This window comes from Antechinus flavipes, chromosome 5 (genome assembly GCF_016432865.1).
Source record: "Antechinus flavipes isolate AdamAnt ecotype Samford, QLD, Australia chromosome 5, AdamAnt_v2, whole genome shotgun sequence".
NCBI lineage: Eukaryota > Metazoa > Chordata > Mammalia > Dasyuromorphia > Dasyuridae > Antechinus > Antechinus flavipes.
This window is the reverse complement of record NC_067402.1, coordinates 114,987,614-115,007,510: the sequence shown is the minus strand read 5'-3', so window position 1 is coordinate 115,007,510 and position 19,897 is coordinate 114,987,614. Positions and strand designations below refer to the sequence as shown.

The 19,897-nt window shown below is 46.3% G+C and overlaps 1 protein-coding gene across 2 annotated transcripts in view; it reads left to right on the top strand.

Annotated features, from left to right (window-relative positions):
* The window catches only part of FLNC (filamin C), a 41,780-nt gene extending 22,428 nt beyond the window's left edge, over nucleotides 1-19,352 (top strand). The window contains exons 22-48 of one of the 2 annotated variants that reach the window (XM_051961915.1): nucleotides 322-495; nucleotides 614-776; nucleotides 1,307-1,467; nucleotides 2,401-2,568; nucleotides 2,689-2,812; nucleotides 3,187-3,343; nucleotides 3,456-3,645; nucleotides 3,861-3,884; nucleotides 4,239-4,486; nucleotides 5,274-5,372; nucleotides 5,815-5,914; nucleotides 6,331-6,471; nucleotides 6,910-7,038; nucleotides 7,135-7,308; nucleotides 9,620-9,781; nucleotides 9,957-10,160; nucleotides 10,744-10,896; nucleotides 11,030-11,152; nucleotides 11,295-11,537; nucleotides 12,363-12,632; nucleotides 12,889-13,026; nucleotides 14,044-14,159; nucleotides 15,676-15,808; nucleotides 16,049-16,225; nucleotides 16,356-16,574; nucleotides 17,961-18,170; nucleotides 18,332-19,352. In XM_051961915.1, the coding sequence (XP_051817875.1) occupies nucleotides 322-495; nucleotides 614-776; nucleotides 1,307-1,467; nucleotides 2,401-2,568; nucleotides 2,689-2,812; nucleotides 3,187-3,343; nucleotides 3,456-3,645; nucleotides 3,861-3,884; nucleotides 4,239-4,486; nucleotides 5,274-5,372; nucleotides 5,815-5,914; nucleotides 6,331-6,471; nucleotides 6,910-7,038; nucleotides 7,135-7,308; nucleotides 9,620-9,781; nucleotides 9,957-10,160; nucleotides 10,744-10,896; nucleotides 11,030-11,152; nucleotides 11,295-11,537; nucleotides 12,363-12,632; nucleotides 12,889-13,026; nucleotides 14,044-14,159; nucleotides 15,676-15,808; nucleotides 16,049-16,225; nucleotides 16,356-16,574; nucleotides 17,961-18,170; nucleotides 18,332-18,519 (4,388 nt within the window). In that variant the 3' untranslated portion in view covers nucleotides 18,520-19,352. The remainder of the gene's footprint in view (nucleotides 1-321; nucleotides 496-613; nucleotides 777-1,306; nucleotides 1,468-2,400; nucleotides 2,569-2,688; nucleotides 2,813-3,186; nucleotides 3,344-3,455; nucleotides 3,646-3,860; nucleotides 3,885-4,238; nucleotides 4,487-5,273; nucleotides 5,373-5,814; nucleotides 5,915-6,330; nucleotides 6,472-6,909; nucleotides 7,039-7,134; nucleotides 7,309-9,619; nucleotides 9,782-9,956; nucleotides 10,161-10,743; nucleotides 10,897-11,029; nucleotides 11,153-11,294; nucleotides 11,538-12,362; nucleotides 12,633-12,888; nucleotides 13,027-14,043; nucleotides 14,160-15,675; nucleotides 15,809-16,048; nucleotides 16,226-16,355; nucleotides 16,575-17,960; nucleotides 18,171-18,331) is intronic. The other variant, XM_051961916.1, reaches the window with a different exon arrangement.
* Nucleotides 19,353-19,897: the final 545 nt, after the last annotated feature.

Below are 19,897 nucleotides of genomic sequence, written 5' to 3'. Positions count from 1 at the left end.
CCCAAGGTGGAGAGGTGACCATAGGAGATTGGGGCTGCCTGCCACTGAGGTTTGGAGAAAAAAAAGCCCCGAGGAAAGGCTTACACAGGGGTACAAATGGGAGATTGCTAGGGCTTGGTTCAGAAATCAGAAACAAGAAAGGTGAGGGGCTGCAGCTATGGGGATAACAGTGGAAATGTGGCAGGAAGGGCAAAGGATGGGACTCGAGTCTGCTGGCAGGGGACAAAGGGCCCGCACTTATCTTTGAGAGACTTCTGAGGTGGATTGGGGCGGCTTGTGCAGGCCGACCTTCTCATCCTGCCGCTATGCTCTGGCTCCCAGGTGTTCTCCGAGAGGTGACCACAGAGTTCACAGTAGATGCTCGATCCCTGACTGCTACCGGCGGGAACCACGTCACAGCCCGGGTCCTGAATCCTTCAGGAGCTAAGACTGACACCTATGTGACAGACAATGGGGATGGCACCTACCGAGTGCAGTACACGGCCTATGAAGAAGGTAGGGGAGGCAGGGATGTTGGGGTACAGGCACCCACTCACCCAGCAGTGGGAGGAGGCGAGGGTGACATGGCTTCACCCCTCCGCCAAACCCACACACCTTACATTGCCATCCTCAGGAGTCCACTTGGTAGAGGTGTTATATGATGACGTGGCAGTGCCCAAGAGCCCATTCCGTGTCGGTGTGACCGAAGGCTGCGACCCTTCCCGCGTTCGGGCCTATGGGCCTGGCCTAGAAGGAGGGCTGGTCAACAAAGCCAACCGCTTCACCGTAGAGACCAGGTACATGCCATCCACTGTTCCCACTCTCCTTCACACATCTTCCCTCTCTCCTGGATTAGCACGTCTAGCCATGGTCAAGAGTCAGAGGATCTGGTTTCAAATCCCACCTCTAACTGTACCCTTGTGACATCGGGCAAGCCATTTTATTTCCCATGGCCTCAGGTTCCCCATTTAGGTGGGTGGGAGGGTGGAAGGGGACTGGAACCTTTGTGCTTCCTTCCAGTTTTAGAGCTGTGAACTTGTGAATAAGGGTGGAAGCTGGCAGGCTTTATCTCTAGATCCCTAGATCCTTGTACCGGAAAAATTTCCCAAACAATTTCTCATCCCCACTCCTGGTTTGTATACACTAAATACTAGGAGAAAACCCAGCCATTCCAAGCCAGCATATCCCAGCTAATCCTGAGGATTTGTACCTCCGGTCTTCCACTTAGTCTCCAAAAAAGCCTTGTCTCTCCCCTTCCTTCCCTTTCCACGGCTCTCCCTCCCCTTCCCTGATCTCTTGCCATGAACTAACGGAGGCTGTTCTGCAGGGGAGCTGGCACTGGGGGCCTGGGCCTGGCTATTGAAGGTCCCTCAGAGGCAAAGATGTCCTGCAAGGACAACAAGGATGGCAGCTGCAGTGTGGAGTATATCCCCTTTACCCCCGGAGACTATGATGTCAACATCACTTTTGGAGGGCGTCCTATTCCAGGCATGGTCACTGAGACAGGGGAAAGACTGAAAGGGTGTGGGTAGGGGTGGCACATTGTACAGGAGAGTGGTGGAAAAAGAGGGGAAGAAATGGATAGCTCCTAGAGGAAGAACATTACTAGAGGCACTGGTAAAGGTTGGGAGAGAAGATATAAATAGACACATACATATATACATACATACATATATGCATATAAATATATGAGGCCAGAATCAAACTCTGTGTCTCCAGGCTCAACACTTAATCCACTGTACCACTTAGTTTATAATAGCTCTAGGTCACAGAAGCAATGATATTTATACTTCCTTAAATTATTTTTATCAATGTGGGTTTCTTCCAATTCAAATAAGACACCTTCTTCCATCCCCTTGTCTCTTTGCCCTGGAATATTAAGGGTTTGCCATGTAGTTCTCAACATCTAAGTTGGTTGGCACTTGTTTGTGTTCTGATGTATTTTATGAGATGGCTAGATTGTAGAGTAGAAAAGATGCTGGACTTGAGTCAGAAAGATCTGAATTCAAATCCTGCTTCAGACTCTTCTTAGTTGTATGACCCTGGGAAAGTCAATTAACTTCTCTCTGCCTCAGTTTCTCCATTTGTAAGATAAAGATGACAGCACCTTCATTTTGAGCATCAAGTTGGATACATACAGTATGTCCTCCATACATACACTCCGTACTCCATAAAGCATTATGTAAATGCTAGCAATTATTACAAAAGTGCTCTGATGCATTGTCCTACAATCCTGTCTCTGCTCTGGGACTGTGGACTTCTGGATGGTGGAGCCTGTGACTCTTCTCTCCTCCCTGTCCTCTCTCAGGATCTAGTATATACAGCATATTAGTGGTGGTGATGAAGGGTGGAGAGGAAAGAGGGCTTAGAATGTTAGTCTATCCCTGGGAAGCTAACCCTTTAATTTTCTTCTCCTTCCAGGGAGCCCATTCCGAGTGCCAGTGAAGGATGTGGTGGATCCTGGAAAGGTGAAGTGTTCAGGCCCCGGTCTGGGAGCTGGCGTCCGAGCCAGGGTCCCTCAGACCTTCACTGTAGATTGCAGTCAAGCTGGACGAGCCCCTCTGCAAGTGGCAGTGGTGGGACCCACAGGTATGGAGAGAGTGGGGAGCCCCACGAAAGTAAGATGGAGTGGAGGGGAATAATGAGAATTTTTTAAGAGGCTTATGAGACAACCTGAATAAATTTTTTTGAACTCTCCTCCCTCCCCAGGAGTGGCTGAACCAGTGGAAGTGCGAGATAAGGGAGATGGTACTCACACTGTGAACTATACGCCAGCCACTGATGGGCCATACACTGTGGCTGTCAAATATGCTGACCAGGAGGTGCCACGCAGGTGAGCCACAAAGAGAGACGTCTGGGGGTGGGGGAACAGGCAACCATGGCAAAGCCAAAAATGATATGGGAAATCCTCAGAGTCAGCTTCTCTAGAAAGCACTTATGCTCAGGTTTCGGGGGCTCATCCTTTGTTCTACACTATTGATCTTAATTAAGTGGCAGAGAGAAGCTTGGGGTGACTGTCCCCCTCCTGCTTTCCACTAAGTCCTGGCCCTTTGCTCCCAGTAATCTCTATCTCAGCACAGTTCCAGAATCTGGCATGCTTGTGAGAGTAATGCCTGTGAGAGTAATCCTATGGGCTTGGGATGAGAAGCAGGGGCGGAGTGATTCCCCTGCACTCACCATCTGAACCTCCTCTCTTTTACCTCCAAGCCCCTTCAAAATCAAAGTGCTGCCAGCTCACGATGCCAGCAAAGTCCGAGCAAGTGGTCCTGGACTCAATGCCTCAGGCATCCCAGCCAGCCTTCCTGTAGAGTTCACCATCGATGCCAGAGACGCTGGAGAGGGACTGCTTACTGTCCAGATCCTGGTGAGAGCTTTCTCCCATTGAGGGCTTAAGGGGCAAGTCCCAGGTTTGGAGCAGGGAGCACCTGGTGTAAGTGCCAAACTCACTCCTGGAATCTCCTCCTCACCCACCCCAGGACCCCGAGGGCAAACCCAAGAAGGCAAATATCCGAGACAACGGAGACGGCACATACACCGTCTCCTACCTGCCAGACATGAGCGGCCGATACACCATCACCATCAAGTATGGGGGTGATGAGATCCCCTACTCTCCCTTCCGAATCCATGCCTTGCCCACTGGGGATGCCAGCAAGTGCCTTGTCACTGGTGAGCACCCCGTTCTGGTCCTTCCCCTCAGTTTTGCTGCTGTCCCTCATAATCCTTCCTACACCCAGCACACAGAGACATCCATACTTGTACTTGCCACATCAGGGGGTTTGGAGTTGGGGGGAGGGTAGAGCTTTTCTTCTCTGCTTGCCCCACTCTTCCGGATGTTGTCCACGCTCTGTCTACGCTGGTCTCACATTCTTCTCTCTTTCCAGTGTCCATCGGCGGACATGGCCTGGGTGAGTTGCATCCATACTTTCTGTGGGAGGGTTTGGACCACAAGGGATCAGGGGAAGGGATGGGATCTAGCCCCAAGTCTCCATGCACTTCTCTGGCTCTCATGTGTATAACATCATGAAGGGGGTTGGATTGGAGGGTCTCAAAGGGCCTTCCCAGGATGAAAGCCATCTGTGACTGGGTACTTTGTCCTATGACTGAGCCGGGACTTGAGGATACCTCACATCTTTCTTGATGATCTCCCTCCCTCTGAAAAGGCCCCGATCACAGTTCTCTCCTTTGCTATCATCACATGCCCTCTCCTATTCTTCCCATACAACCACACAGCCCCTGACTGTGTCTTCTCACCCCCACAGGCGCGTGTCTGGGCCCCCGCATCCAGATTGGGGAGGAGACAGTCATCACAGTGGACGCCAAGGCGGCAGGAAAGGGCAAGGTGACGTGCACGGTGTCGACCCCAGATGGGGCAGAGCTGGATGTGGACGTTGTGGAAAACCACGATGGCACCTTCGACATCTACTACACCGCCCCTGAGCCGGGCAAGTACGTCATCACCATCCGGTTCGGAGGAGAGCACATCCCTAACAGCCCCTTCCACGTGCTGGTAAGTACCTGAGGGCAGAAAGGAGGGGGACCAAGGGTTGGGTCTGAGAATTAGGCCCTGCTAGAGGCATATATAACATATAATTATATATATATATAAAATATATAATGTATAATACATACCACATAATGCAATTATATTATAGATTGTATTTTATTACATATAACATCTACAATATATAATGTTTAATATATGATCATTTGATACATGATATATACTGTTGTATGATGAAATTGTTTTAAAATACTTTCTTATACTTCAGATTGTGTGTATGTGGTCCTATTCAGAGCAGACACAGTCTCATATACTTAGTAGGTCTTTGTTATATTCACTTTTGATTTCAGCACTATTCCTGTTCTCAGGTACCAGTTCTGAACTATACTTTCATGTAGGCACAGGGAGAGAGCAGTAATCACTCCCCTCCATCCTCTTTGAGAAATTAGCCATTCCCATGAAGTTGTCAGCTTTCACCTAGTAGCTGAGATACACCTGCTTCTCCCTTCTCAGTGTGGGCAGGACAGTGGTGACTCATGGTCTGAATCCCCAGACCTTTGTGTATGGGCACTTGAGCTCATCAACATGACAAAGGCCCGGTCACTCTTGTTAGCCTGTTCTTGTGTCAGCTTTTGAGACTATATTGACCAATATTGTTTTTGATTCTACCAAAATAATGCATATTGGCCTGTATTGGACCATTTATTAAGATTCCTCTGTGGACTAAGCGCTGTGCTGTCACCCTGTGTTGATCCTCTGTAACTCCATGTTATTCCGTGTCTTGCTTCCTCAGGCGTGTGACCCCATTCCCCATGTGGAGGAGCCATGTGACACCCTACAGCTGCGCCAGCCCTTCCCTACACACCAGCCCAGTAGCTACCCCACCCACTGGGTACCTGCTTTAAAAAAGGGGTCTCTATCTTCCCTTTCCACTCCCTTCTTACTCTCAGCTTTCAGGATAATGTTAGGTTAAAAGCCTCTCTTCAGAGCTGGGGTCCTCCTCCAAAAAAAGGTCTGCTCAGGTTATGCAAATGAAGGGCCCAGCTCTGGGAGGGTGCACTGACCATGGTGGGTCTGAGCCAGAAGCCTCAGGTCAGGGAAGGGGAAGCCTTCCTCAGTGTGACAAGCGCAGTCTCTCATCCTATTTTCCTCCACCTTTTCTCTTGCAGCTCCTGCCTTCTCTTTTGCTGCTGAGCTACTTCCTGCCATTAACTTAACTTTTCTTTCCCTCTTTTTGCCATCTGACTTTCATTTGGGGTATGGAGTGGGACTTCCACTTTCCTTGACCTGTTGTTACTAATCATCCCTTTCTTCTTCCCTTCTCCTTGTTCAAGGCCACAGATGAGCCAGTGGTCCCAGCAGAACCCATGGAGTCTATGTTGAGACCCTTCAATTTGGTTATCCCATTCACAGTCCAGAAGGGGGAGATCACAGGTACTGTCTCTCCAGGATCATAGTACCAGAGAAGTTCAGAATTAGATTATTTAGCGATTACCTTAGTCCAGCTTCCTTACCTTACAGAAGTAATATGGCAGAGTTAAAACAACAACCCATGCCTTCTTATCACTGTATGAGTTTCTTTCTTCTTCATATACTATAATTGCTTCCTGATCTAAAGCAGGCCCCCTGGCCCAGTGGAAAAAAATGGCCAAGTCCTCTTCCCTACCCAAGGAAGAGGCTAGGACAAAAGTAGACAGAGGCTGAGATAGCTTTCTCCTAAATGCTGGAATGGGGAAAGATTTTGAAAAATATATGGGACAGGGCAGGGAGATAGAGATCAGGTAGATCTGTGAGGTCAAAGGGGCAGATGCTGTACCCTTGTTGATACTGACTGTGCTCTGGCATACCAGGTGAGGTACGGATGCCCTCTGGGAAAACTGCAAGACCCAATATCACAGATAATAAGGACGGCACCATCACAGTGAGATACGCTCCCAGTGAGAAGGGACTTCATGAAATGGGGATCAAATACGATGGCAATCACATTCCTGGTAAGTTGATAGGAAAGAGATGCTAAGATCTGGATGACTAGACAGATATCAATTGAAGGACCATTATATACAGTTACAATTGATTTAGCAGTTTGGGGAATAGAGAGGTTGGGAATAAGGAGCCATTTGGAAAGGGAAGTGGGGGAAGTCCTGGAGCTGGAAGATGAGGTTGGGGTGAGTTTATTTAGAGGCAGAAGAGGCTACAGGAAACTTCAAATAGATGGGCATCAGGGCAGCTAGGTAGAGACAGGAGGACCTGGTTCAAATCCAGCTTCCAACACTTACTAGATTTATGGCCAATCACTTAACCCTGATTGCCTCGAATAAATAAATATATAGGTGTCAGAAATTTGAGAAATTGGAAAGATTGATGGAAGGAGTTAGAGTAGCTCCAGAATTTGTGTGACTTAATCCTTTGGTCTCTTCTCCTTCCCTCAGGAAGCCCCCTGCAGTTCTATGTTGATGCCATAAATAGCCGCCATGTGAGTGCCTATGGGCCAGGCTTGAGTCATGGCATGGTCAATAAACCAGCCACCTTCACAATTGTCACCAAGGATGCTGGCGAAGGTAAGAGGATGGAGGCGATGAAATTTGGAGGTGGGGTGGGTTGTGAGACCGCGTGCAGCCTGAATCTCTAACTCAGTTCCTCCCACACTCGCCTAGGGGGCCTGTCTCTTGCTGTGGAAGGGCCATCTAAGGCAGAGATCACCTGTAAGGACAACAAAGATGGCACCTGTACGGTATCCTACCTCCCTACTGCTCCTGGGGACTACAGCATCATAGTCCGTTTTGATGATAAACACATCCCAGGGAGCCCCTTCACTGCCAAAATCACAGGTACCATTTGTTCTTCTGTCTCCCCAATGAACAACCATTCAGTAGTGCTTATTAAAAGCCCACCTACTAAAACTAAACACTGTCCTTATTGTGGACAAGCATGTGAAGAATAATGGGCTTAGGTTACTGACCTTAGGGATCTTATGGCTCCTCTTGAGGAGACCTCTCATGCACATGTGGAATGGCCAAAGAACATTGAACAGAACAGGAAAACCTAAGGGACATCCTCTTGAAGTTTGGGAAAAGAGATAGCTTTAGGATGAATGAAAGTAGGTGATAAATTTCCTGGAGATTCCATTTGGATGTCTCCCTTCTCTGCTCCCCTCTCACTGCCACCACCCTAGGTCAAGCCTTTATTTCCTCTTTTTCTCAGATCATTATAATAGTCCGAATTAATCTCCTTATCTCCAGGCTCTTCATAACTTAATACATCCTCCATGCAGTTGCTAAAATAATCTTCCTACTGTGTAGATGTAGCCATGACACTTTCCTGGTCAGGGAAGAACCTTTCATGATTCCCTTTTGCCAATAAGATAAAGCATAAACTCCTTCATTCATTCAAAACTCAATATGTTCTGATTGAAATTTACTTTCCCATATTCTCTCACATATTTTTGCTCCTGATACAAGATTATAACTCGGGTCACCTCAATATAGGAACTTTAGGTGGTGAACTGAAACTGTAACAATGCATAACAAAATTTCATAATAATGTTACATTAATTGTGTTACATTATATTCTACTACTCCAGTATTCCATAACAAAACTTGATTGTAATATCAATCGATCATTTGACTAATTAATACTGACAGACTACTGATAATTTAGAACATTGTTTCTTTGAACGAATTAGATTTTATGATATTGTTTCATCTGATTACCTTTGTAAGAAGGGACTGTAGAAGTTATGTCATCCAACTTCTCCCTCACTATAGGAAATGCCTCTATAACATTCCCATCTGATAATTCACTTTATCTTGGCACTTCCATTGATAGGGAGCTCATTATAATACAGAGTAGCCTATTCCATTGGCATGTAGTTAAATCAATAATAAGTTCTTTTATATTGAGCTCCAAATCTTTCACCTATTTTGGCCCTTGGTCTTTTGGAATTCCCCCCAAAAGTCTACTTCCTACATAATGGCATTTTAAATGATTGAAGATAGCCTTAAATCACCTTTTCTATCAGTTATATATACACAGTTCAACCATTTACAATATGACATTGCTCCTAGGAACCATCACTAGCTAGATCACTTTCCTGTACACGTTCCCTAGTTTATCAGTGTCTTTCTTAAAGCATGGTATCTTGAATGAAAGAGCTTCAGTAAGAGAATGGGAAATAAATCTTTAACTCACTGATCTCAACAATATGAGGTTGAAGAACACAATTGTCCATGTCTGCTTTTCCTCTTTCCTCCTTTTCTTTCCCTCCCTCCTTTCCCTGCTTCCTTCCTTCTCCTATAATACCCTAGTTCATATGTTCTCATAAATCCCTAGAAAGGTGGCCTTCCTCTAGGCTTCTTCATCTGGGGAGTCCCACACTCCTAATGCAGTTTTAAACAATCAAAGCTTAGAAAAGTCCTTATGCTACATTCAGGCTGAGTATCTGTTATCCCTCAGAATCACTACGTATTGGTCGGCCTTCTTTTCCAGACTTATAGCACTCTGATTAGATTTTTTATGCTATTTCTGGTGTAGTTACCATTGTTATTATGCTAGTCTCATTCATGTCCACATGAAAATTTATGAATGATAATGCCCCAATTAAGGGGAGGCAGAAACTGATCAATCTATAAGCATCTATTAAGTCCCCATTGTTTGCCCCGTACTATGTGTACTTATGAGCTGAGTATTAGAGATACAAAGAGAAAACATACCAGGCCCTGACTTTGGGTATCTTATATTCTATCATATTTAGGGTTACATCCCTAATATCCAGTTATAGATGTCATGGATTAGGGGCTTTGCCACAATTTACTCATCTGTCCTCCCCTCAGAGGCAGAATTTTGAGTGAACTTGATCCAACATGGGATTTTGCTCCTTTTGTGTCATAGAACAACCTGAGTTCATAAGTATCTTGCACATAGTAGTTGCTTGTTTGATATGTTTGATGTGTTTGATATGTTGAGATGAATTTAATAAGATGCAAAATGTGAAAAGGTGATCAAGATCAGATGAGAGTTAATCGAGGAAGGCTTCTCGAAGCAAGTGGGTTCTAAGAATTGATTTTGGAAGCCAAAGATCTGGGTTTGGAAGAGAGGAAAGAAGATATGGCCAGGATCTAAGTTCTCACTCCCTATGCCCAGGTGATGACTCAATGAGGACTTCACAGTTGAATGTGGGCACATCTACGGACGTGTCACTGAAGATCACAGAGAGTGACCTGAGTCTGCTGACTGCCAGCATCCGAGCTCCCTCAGGCAATGAGGAGCCCTGTCTGCTCAAGAGGCTGCCTAACCGGCACATTGGTGAGCTGGTCCCAGGAGGTCCCTAGAGAACTTTCACCTTTCTCTTCCTGGGCTTGGGAACACATTTCAGGACTCCCTATCCTTCCATGTCAGGGACGTGGAGTGGGTGGGAAGGGATGCTAAGCAGTGCCAAGGGGTATGGTTCCTGATGCCCAAGCCTCTGTGCCCATTACAGGTATCTCGTTTACACCCAAAGAAGTGGGTGAGCATGTAGTGAGTGTTCGGAAGAGTGGGAAGCATGTCACCAACAGCCCCTTCAAGATTCTTGTGGGGCCTTCGGAGATTGGTGACGCTAGCAAGGTTCGAGTCTGGGGCAAAGGTCTGTCAGAAGGCCACACTTTCCAGGTAGCAGAATTCATTGTGGACACAAGAAATGCAGGTATGTATCTCTTTGGTACCAACATCTCTTCTCTAGAACCTCTGAGCCTCAGAGTATCACATTCTTCCAAATGATTTTCCATGTCCCAGTTCAGTCCTAGTCTGAATCCTTAATATGTAAACCCCTTATTTTCATATATTATTTATTAGATAGGTAACCTTTGGCAGGTCACATAAGCTGAGTTTCAGTTTCCTCATCTGAAAAATGGGAATAATATTTGTATTTGTACTATTATAGGATTTGTCCTATATTATAGAATTGACATGAACAAAGTGCTTAATAAGCCTTTAAAAAAAACCCCATAGAAATGTGTGGAGGTATCATTACTGGCCACACATAACTTCTCAAGGAGATTTTAGGCTTGAAGTGGAAAGATGTCCTTTCTAGGAGTTTAAGATTGTCCTTTACCCCTGCCCAGGCCCAATAATCACTACTCAGTCAATTAGAAAATACTTCTAGGACATAATGTGCCAAGATTTGCCCCCTCCTCCCCACACCCGGCAGGCCTAGTGCTGAAGCCCCTGAGGAAGAGGAGGGTGGTGGGATTGCCACTGAGGCCACTGTGGCACTTGCTTTCCCATAGGGTATGGTGGTTTGGGGCTGAGCATTGAGGGCCCCAGCAAGGTGGACATCAACTGTGAGGACATGGAGGATGGTACTTGCAAAGTGACCTATTGCCCCACTGAGCCTGGCAACTACACCATCAATATCAAATTTGCTGACAAGCATGTGCCTGGTGAGCTGAGAGGCTGCGGGTTGCCAGGGTGGGAGTACTCCTAGGAGCCTGGGGGAAGCTGGAGGGAAGCTCTCTGAGGAGCAGGAGGGGAGGGACTCACAAGAGGTCTGAGTGCTCTCTTCTTTTTCTTTAGGGAGCCCATTCACTGTGAAGGTGACTGGTGAGGGGCGGATGAAAGAGAGCATTACGCGGCGCAGGCAAGCAGCTTCCATCGCCTCTGTGGGGAGCACCTGTGACCTCAACCTGAAGATTCCAGGTTAGGGTCTGAGGCGGGAGTGGAAGGGAGTTGGGGGGGGGGGTTCTTGTTTTATTGATGCCTTCCCTCATCCTCTCCTTCATTCCCTTTCTTCCTCTCTGGACTCCACTCCCTGCTCATCTTTTCCCCTTCTCTCGCTCAGGAAACTGGTTCCAGATGGTCTCTGCCCAGGAGCGCCTGACCAGAACATTCACAAGGAGTAGTCATACATATACACGGACAGAGAGGACAGAGATCAGCAAAACGCGGGGTGGGGAAACTAAGCGAGAGGTCAGGGTGGAGGAGTCCACTCAAGTCGGGGGAGACCCCTTCCCTGCCGTCTTTGGAGATTTCCTGGGTCGTGAGCGCCTCGGCTCTTTTGGCAGTATTAGCAGACAACAGGAAGGTAAGTGGAGATGGGCATAGGGGGGCACCTCCCATCTTATACCAGGCAAATCCCTGACAATACAGGCGGTCAGTGCGGTGCAGAAGGGACCATGGCCTCAGTGCAGATCTTGGCGACCCTTAATGAGTCACTTAACCTTTCTAAAGGCAGTACCAGTGCTTACCTTCCAGAGTTGCATAAGGATTGACAGGGCTAACATAATAAATGCTGGCTATTATGCAGAAAATCGGGCCGATTTTTGCCTACACCCCCTTTTGTGGGGAATCTGAGTGGGTGTAGCTGCCCAGCTCCTGGCCTCATCCTGTGACCGTCCCCTAGAATTCCCCATGGCCAGAATTGGTCCTGGATTTGGCAGGTCACTGGAGGGTTGGTCTGAGCCCTTGGGCTGGGTTGGCAAGGGCAAGGTTAGAGTCTGTTTGGTAGTTCAGTATTAGGGACTGGTCATTTCTGATCCCCTGGTGTTCATTTCGGCATCTTTGCACAGACTTTTCTTGCCCTCAAACTTTTGTTCTGGAGTGCCCATCCCTTATCCCCCCCTTCCCTTGCACTTAGTAAAAGCCAGACATTCACTAGATCCTGGCCCGGTGTTCTCTCTCAGAACCATCATTGCTATGAGGCTGTTTTGGGCTGTTCTGTGAGCTTGGACTAGATCAGAGAAAAGAGCTTTGCAGAGCATGTGCTCTTTGGCTCTAGGGATGATTTCATTCTTTGCATCTGCATCCCCAGGGTCTTGTCCAAGCCTGCCATATGTATGGCAGATGGGTAACAAACACTTGTCACTTGATGAACCACTATCTTCCTGCACATCCCTGTTTTGTCTCCCAGGTGAGACAGGCTCTCAGGACATGACGGCCCAGGTGACCAGCCCCTCTGGGAAGACTGAAGAAGCAGAGATCCTGGAAGGAGAGAACAGTGCCTACAGTGTGCGTTTTGTGCCCAAAGAGATGGGGCCTCACACTGTCACTGTCAAGTATCGGGGTCAGCACGTTCCCGGCAGCCCCTTCCAGTTCACCGTGGGGCCCCTTGGTGAAGGGGGTGCCCACAAGGTGCGAGCTGGGGGCACAGGACTTGAGCGTGGAGTTGCTGGAGTGCCAGGTAAATGAAGCCAGGATGAGAAGGGATTGGAAGCTAGTTAAGGCAGATCACAGGGTCAGGGACGAATAATGAAGACTTCAGGTGGGCGAGTCTTCGCTGGGTGCCCATCGACTGGGCACTGGGTCTGGGACAACAAAACTGGCAGATCTCTGGCTAGTCAGCCCAGACTGGATTGGGGAGGGGCAGAATGGCTGGTTTGGAGGTTAAGATTTTGGGGACTGGTACCAAACCCATTCTCTCCTTCTCTGCCCCTCAGCTGAATTCAGCATCTGGACCCGGGAAGCAGGGGCTGGAGGTCTATCTATTGCTGTGGAGGGGCCCAGCAAAGCTGAGATCGCATTTGAAGACCGCAAGGATGGTTCCTGTGGTGTCTCCTATGTTGTCCAGGAGCCAGGTAGCTAGCTGGGGGAAAGGCCAAGAGGTCCTGTGGGGAGAATCTCAGGATAACTGGGTCCCTCTCACATTTGGACTCCTGCTGAATAATCTGGGATAATTACTTCAATTTTTTCTCATTCTGAATTATCAGAGGCCCAGCATGGTACAGGAGAGAGAGCTGGCCTCAGAACCTCAAAGACCTGAGTTCAAGCCCTGCCTCTCACACCTACTCCATGTATGACCCTGGGCATCTCACTGAAAGTGCCCTGGGTGACTGAGAATGTAAGATGCAGAGGTGCCCAACCCGCATGCTATAGGGAGTTTCCTTACCTGGGAATCCCTAAATCAGTGAAATCTCAGGTCTAGTCCCTATTCCTATGAACTAAACAATCACCATCAAACAAAACATTTCAATATGCAAAGGAGAACAAGAAAGAGAATTAAATCAGAAACCATGAACTTTTATCATATACAATTTGATTTAAGCATATATTAAATTTAACAAGGTAGTAATAGATAATTATAACTCATCTAGGGTAAAGTTTCTTAAAACTGTGGTCATGACACCATATGGGGTCACATAGCTGAATGTGGAGGTTGTGAAGTGATTATTATCAGCAAATGTTTCATTTGCATACCTATTTTATATGTTTACAAATTCAGGGTGATGTAAAAATTTCTTGGGCGAAAAGGGGTGATGAATAGAAAAAGTTTAAGAAGCCCTGTTCTGGAGTATTGTTCCCTCTATTCTTCCCTGTGACCCTAAGCCTTCTCCCTTTCCTTCCTCCCTTCCCCCAAGATTCTTCTCTCTTGGGATTTCTGTTGGGATAGGGATTGCATTGGAGGACCTCGGAGGCTCCTTCTGACTCAGAGAGCTTCTGATCCTTGCCTTTCTCCATGTCTTTGGACAACGGCTTGTTCACCTTAGATACACTGCCCTTGGGGCTGTGCCATGGTCCTAGTGGTCTGCTATGGGAGGAAACATAGGCTGGCCCTCATCTGTGGACCAGTATTGAGACAGGCTTTGTTCTTCCAGGTGACTATGAGGTCTCCATCAAGTTCAATGATGAGCACATACCTGACAGCCCCTTCGTGGTACCTGTGGCCTCCCTCTCTGATGATGCTCGACGCCTCACTGTTACTAGCCTCCAGGTGTGAATGCTCCCCAGATTGTGGAGTGGGGTACATTGGGGACTCTCCGAAAGGGAAAGGGAGCTACCCTTAGAAACAGATGCATCTAGTGTCTCCAAATTTCTATCCATGCGGTACAGAAATGTATGAAGTGTAGAAAAGGCTGCAACTTTTGGCCACATTTACTGAGCCCTCACTGTGGGCTCATCACTGACTTAGAAACAACTATTGATATTTGAAACGTCAGTTATTTTTAACCATTTTTGACAGAATCTTCTAGAAGATAGCACTTCCAAAACAGAGCATTTTGAATTTAACTTAACTTTTCCTGGAAACTTGGGTTTTTATGATAGTGAATGTCACTTTTTGGACTGCTATAATACATGAGTAATGCTGACTGAGGTCTTTCTGGGCTATCTGCCTTTCTCCTAATGGGCCCAGATTGACGTCATGGCTGGGGCTTGCTGCTGCTCATTTTTTACAATAGTTCATGCCCTTTTTCAGTATCAGTTATTAAGCTGTCACTTTGTGTTTCTGAGTCTCATTATGCCTACATACCCCAACTCTAATTTGCATTTTCTAATCTGCTGGGGTAGAGTACTTAAGGAGAAGATTCTTAAACGTAGGTTGTCATCTTTTTTTTGTTGTTGTTGTTATTTTAAACTTGACAAATGAACTTGGGTTTTCTGACTTCATGTCCAGTGCTCTTTCTATCACACCAATGCTTTATAAATATATTGCTTGCCAACATGAGCTTTTGAGGACAGAAAAGCAATATGGTAGAGTATTTTTATCATTTAAAAAAACCAAACCTTTATTATTTTTCTCACTTAGCAAGCATTTTTCCCTCTCCGCAACCCCTCCCCAACTGAAAAAAAAAAAAAACAAAAACCTTTGTACAGTAATAATAATGCATAGTTGAGCAAAAAAGAGAAAAAAAAACAAAAAATATGTAGAACTAAAAGTACTGAACTTGAAGAGAAGACATGGATCTAAGTTTCCTGATATTATAACTTTGGCCAAGTCATATAACCTCTTTGAGCCTCAGTTTCCTCATCTGTAAAATGGGGGTAAGAATGCCTGCACTACTAACCTCAATAAGCTGTGAGTAAAGAGGTTTATTAGTCTCAAATTACTACATAAATGTGAGAATATCACTGAAGATGATGGTAGGCACCCAATTATATGATGGCTTGGTTACTACCATCATCCTGAAGCCCTTCTTGAGTACCCAATGTACAAAACATAGCAGTGACATATACAAAGAGAATTACCCAGACCTGTTTCTGGAAGGGTAGTTCCCCATTAAATCTGGGTTCTTTTTGAACTCTGTGTTGAAGGAATAGTGTCATAGAGAAGGCACTAGAGACTGGGTAGCTAAAGGAAACAGGGAGGGTGCATCCAGCGATTGTTTGGGGTTGGGACCTTGACCAGGCTCTGGAAAATCCTGGGGGCCAGGGGTTCAGTGAATGTTGAGATGTAGGGGTTTTGCCTTATTTTCCTTACTGGCTTATATTTTTATGTGGCTTCATTGCAGGAGACTGGGCTGAAGGTGAACCAACCAGCTTCCTTTGCAGTACAGCTGAATGGTGCCCGTGGTGTGATTGACGCCAGAGTGCACACCCCCTCAGGAGCTGTAGAGGAGTGCTATGTCTCTGAACTAGACAGTGGTGAGGATCCTGTTCTCCAGCCAGTCCCACTACCTCATGCCCCAAGTCCCCAGGCCCTATCCATGCAAATTCAGAGTTGATCTTACTACAGGTTGTTCTTGAGATATAAATTCTAGGGGACTTTCTTTCATGTCTCAAAATGAAAACAGCTAGGTTTCACAACCCTAGGAGGCTCTAACTAGCTCTCTAGGCAGGCAGGAATCAAGGAGGTCTCATCTGATGAACTCTTTTTCTCTACAGACAAGCACACCATCCGCTTCATCCCCCATGAGAATGGCGTCCATTCTATCGACGTCAAGTTCAATGGATCTCACATCCCTGGAAGCCCCTTCAAGATTCGAGTTGGAGAGCAAAGCCAAGCTGGAGACCCAGGGCTGGTTTCAGCCTATGGTCCTGGGCTTGAGGGAGGAACTACTGGTAAGCAATGGACTTTGGGTTTGGGCTAGTCAGCTGAGCACTTGAAGGGAAGTGGCAGAGCTAGAAATGATGGAGAAGTCAAAGAGGACTGAGAACTCCTTCCCTATATAGCTACTCTTTCCTTCCACAGGTGTATCCTCTGAATTCATTGTGAACACCTTGAATGCGGGCTCAGGGGCCTTATCTGTCACCATTGATGGCCCCTCTAAAGTGCAGCTGGACTGTCGGGAATGCCCAGAAGGCCATGTGGTCACCTACACTCCTATGGCCCCAGGCAACTACCTCATTGCTATCAAGTATGGTGGCCCCCAGCACATTGTGGGCAGCCCCTTCAAGGCTAAGGTTACAGGTGAGAGATTTTTTCACTCTAGAATCCTAATCACTCTGCTAGTCCAGGATGGTTCTAGGGAGGTGTTCTCTGGATTCATATTATTTCCCCTCCCAACTGTGATAGAATTCAACCAATTTGGCAGATGTATCTGTCTGCATTTAATCTGTTAACTTTCAGCTTGCACGTATACCTTACTTTATAGAGCAAACATGTTCTTGAATACTAGCTTGTAAATCATTGGTATTACTTGTTTTGCCCACCATTTTCTGATTTACTTTAGAGAACCATGGGAAGATAGGGTTATGAATTTAGATTTAGAAGGGATCTCTGAGGTCTTCTAGTCAGATCCCCTCATATCAGAGACAAAGGAACAGAAACCAGCAGAGGTGAAGCCTGAATACAAGTCCTGCTTATTGGGTTCCCACCTCAGACTCTTTTCACAGTCCAATTTCTTCCTACCCACGATCTTCACTTAGTAGTGCCTTAGTTTACCTTGCAGTTTTCCTTTCTCATCTTTTTCTCCCAAGTGTGGAGATGCATAAGCAAAACATGTCCAACAAGCAGAACTTGTAGTTCCAGAGACCATTTGAGTGCATCATTTTTATAAAACAAGAGTCTTTCTGCAAGATAATGCTGCCTTGAGTGTTGAAGAAGAAATGAACTGGATTTTATTTACATTGTTCTGTTAGAAGCTACAATATGCAAATGTATAGAAAACAAGATCAAATTTCGCTGCAGCCAAGAGTCCTGCTCTACAGAAACTGGAGTGCTATTCTTCCTGGGTCAGATGGTATAGGTAGCATGGTACAAAAGCATCTCCATTACTAGAGATATAATCTTAAGTACTTACCATAAGAAAGTGGGTCAATCAGTTGTAGGTCTGGGAGGAGAATAGAGTATTTTCTCCTATACTTTTCTTCACTAGTAAAATGAAGGAATTAGACCTATTGGGATTTCAGAAGACTTAAGCATAAAGTACACCTCCCGCCCTTCTGTGGTGGACTATAACTATAAATATGGCCAGTTTGTTCATTTCGAGAGAGTTCTGTTGGATGACAATCACTGGGAAGTGATAGTAACATTTTTAAAAAGTATTCAATAAAACATTCTTAATGAAATTAATAGTTAGAGTTTTTAAAAAATCAAACATTTAAAGAGATTGCTTGAGATGAGCACTAAGGTCCTTTTCAACTCCAAATCCTGTGAATGTTCTCCAGCTTGTGCCTATCGCTGGGAACTTTCACAAGGAGAGGCAAGTTTTACTAGGAGCACTAGTCTAGTGCCCGTTGGTTCTGTGACATTGGCCTTTGGGGGAGAAAACTCTTTTGCCCTTCTGTGCCTTCTTCTCCTAAGGGTGCCAAGTCCATCTCCTACTCACAGTCTCTTTCCCAATCTCATCCTCAGGGCCGCGGCTGTCAGGAGGCCACAGCCTTCATGAGACCTCCACAGTGCTGGTGGAGACAATGACCAAGTCGTCCTCCAGCCGTGGCTCCAGTTACAGCTCCATCCCCAAGTTCTCCTCAGATGCCAGTAAGGTGGTGACCAGGGGTCCCGGGCTGACCAAGGCCTTCATAGGCCAGAAGAACTCCTTCACAGTGGACTGTAGCAAAGCAGGTAAGACTGAAAAGGAAGACCTGGGGGCTATGTGAGATGCTGGGAGAACAGGAGCAGTGAAGAAAAGAGGGGTCAGAAGGGATAAGGGACTACAGAGCTGCGTAAGAAATGGAGAATCAGTGTTCTTGGTGTAAAGTCCTTCCTTTTCTCTTATTGTCTAGGCACCAACATGATGATGGTGGGTGTACATGGGCCCAAGACTCCTTGTGAGGAAGTATACGTGAAACACATGGGAAACCGAGTGTACAACGTCACCTACACTGTCAAGGAAAAGGGGGACTACATCCTCATTGTCAAGTGGGGAGATGAAAGTGTCCCAGGCAGTCCCTTCAAGGTCAATGTGCCCTGAGCCCCCAAAATGCCTCCCCCAGACCCTCAACCTCCCTGGCTGAAAACATACACACACACACACACACACACACACACACACACACACACACCAAACACACACAGATTTCCAATACAGACATTTGCAGATACACAGACATATCCATATACATGGAACACCTGCTTTGGGGAAAACCCTGTACTTGGACGGGGGGAGCTGAATGATCAGATTCTTCCACTGACCCCTCTGGGAAAAGATGGGGAGCTTTGTCGGTTAATTGAAGACATTGTCTATCCCCTAGAATGTGATCTTGGTAGGATGAGTTGAGATCCCCTTCTCCTCATCCCCAACCAAGGCCAGAGGGATAGTGGGAAGGGACATATATTAACTGGGGGAATTCAGGGGGGTGCATGTGTGTGATTGTGTGTGATTGCCCCAAAGTGCACTGATAACTAAGACCCTGGGACAGCTCCTCCTGCCTCCCCTCTCCAAACTTTTCTAAGACTTTCCCTCCTACCTCCTCCCCTCCCTCCCCAAAGACTGTGCCTTGCCCCTCTGGTGGCCAGTAATCTGTGGTGCTAAGGACTCTAAGAAGCTAAAGAAGAAAATCCATGTGGAGAAAAGAATCCAGATGGAGCAATAACAGCACCTTGGCTGGCCCTGGACTCCGAGGGTTTGGTACACTTCGCCCAGTCCAGCTTTCTGGGGGCCTGTTTTTGTTTTTTTTCCTATTGTCATTTTTAATTGTTGCACAGCTCTGCCCCAATGGGGGCCTTTTGTACACATTGCGCAGCCCAGCATGGAGCTACTTGAGTAAAAAACACCAAACAAGCCCAAATAAAGGATGGCCTGTTGCAGAGGCTCTGACTCTTCCTTCCATGGGATCTCTAGTTCCCCTGTCCTTTTTCACCTACTGAGCCATAATGCATGGCTTCCAACCTTTTCTCACTAGGGCCCACAGGCCCAATTGAAGAATACATGAATTTCATATAGAAATGTCCTTTTGTTCTCTGTCTCATTCCTCTCTATTTTATTTTAGTATGTATATATGTATATATAATATACATACATATATAGTTACATACAAATATATACATACTTATATAAATATATACACAAATATATATCACTTTCTATGTCCAATGCACTGAAGACATAAAGGCAAAATAAAAAACAGTCCATGCCCTCCAAAACTTACCTTCTAGTCTATTGAGATTTCTGGATTTTGACTCTCTGATCCAGTGAGTTTTGTGTTACCTGCAGATTTGATCAGCATGCTATATACAGCTTTATTCAAGTCAGTGATAAAAATGTTAAAAAGCACAGGGCCAAGCACATATCCCTGGGGTGCTCCACTGGGCAATGCTATCAAGTTAACATTGGCCCACAAGTATGACAT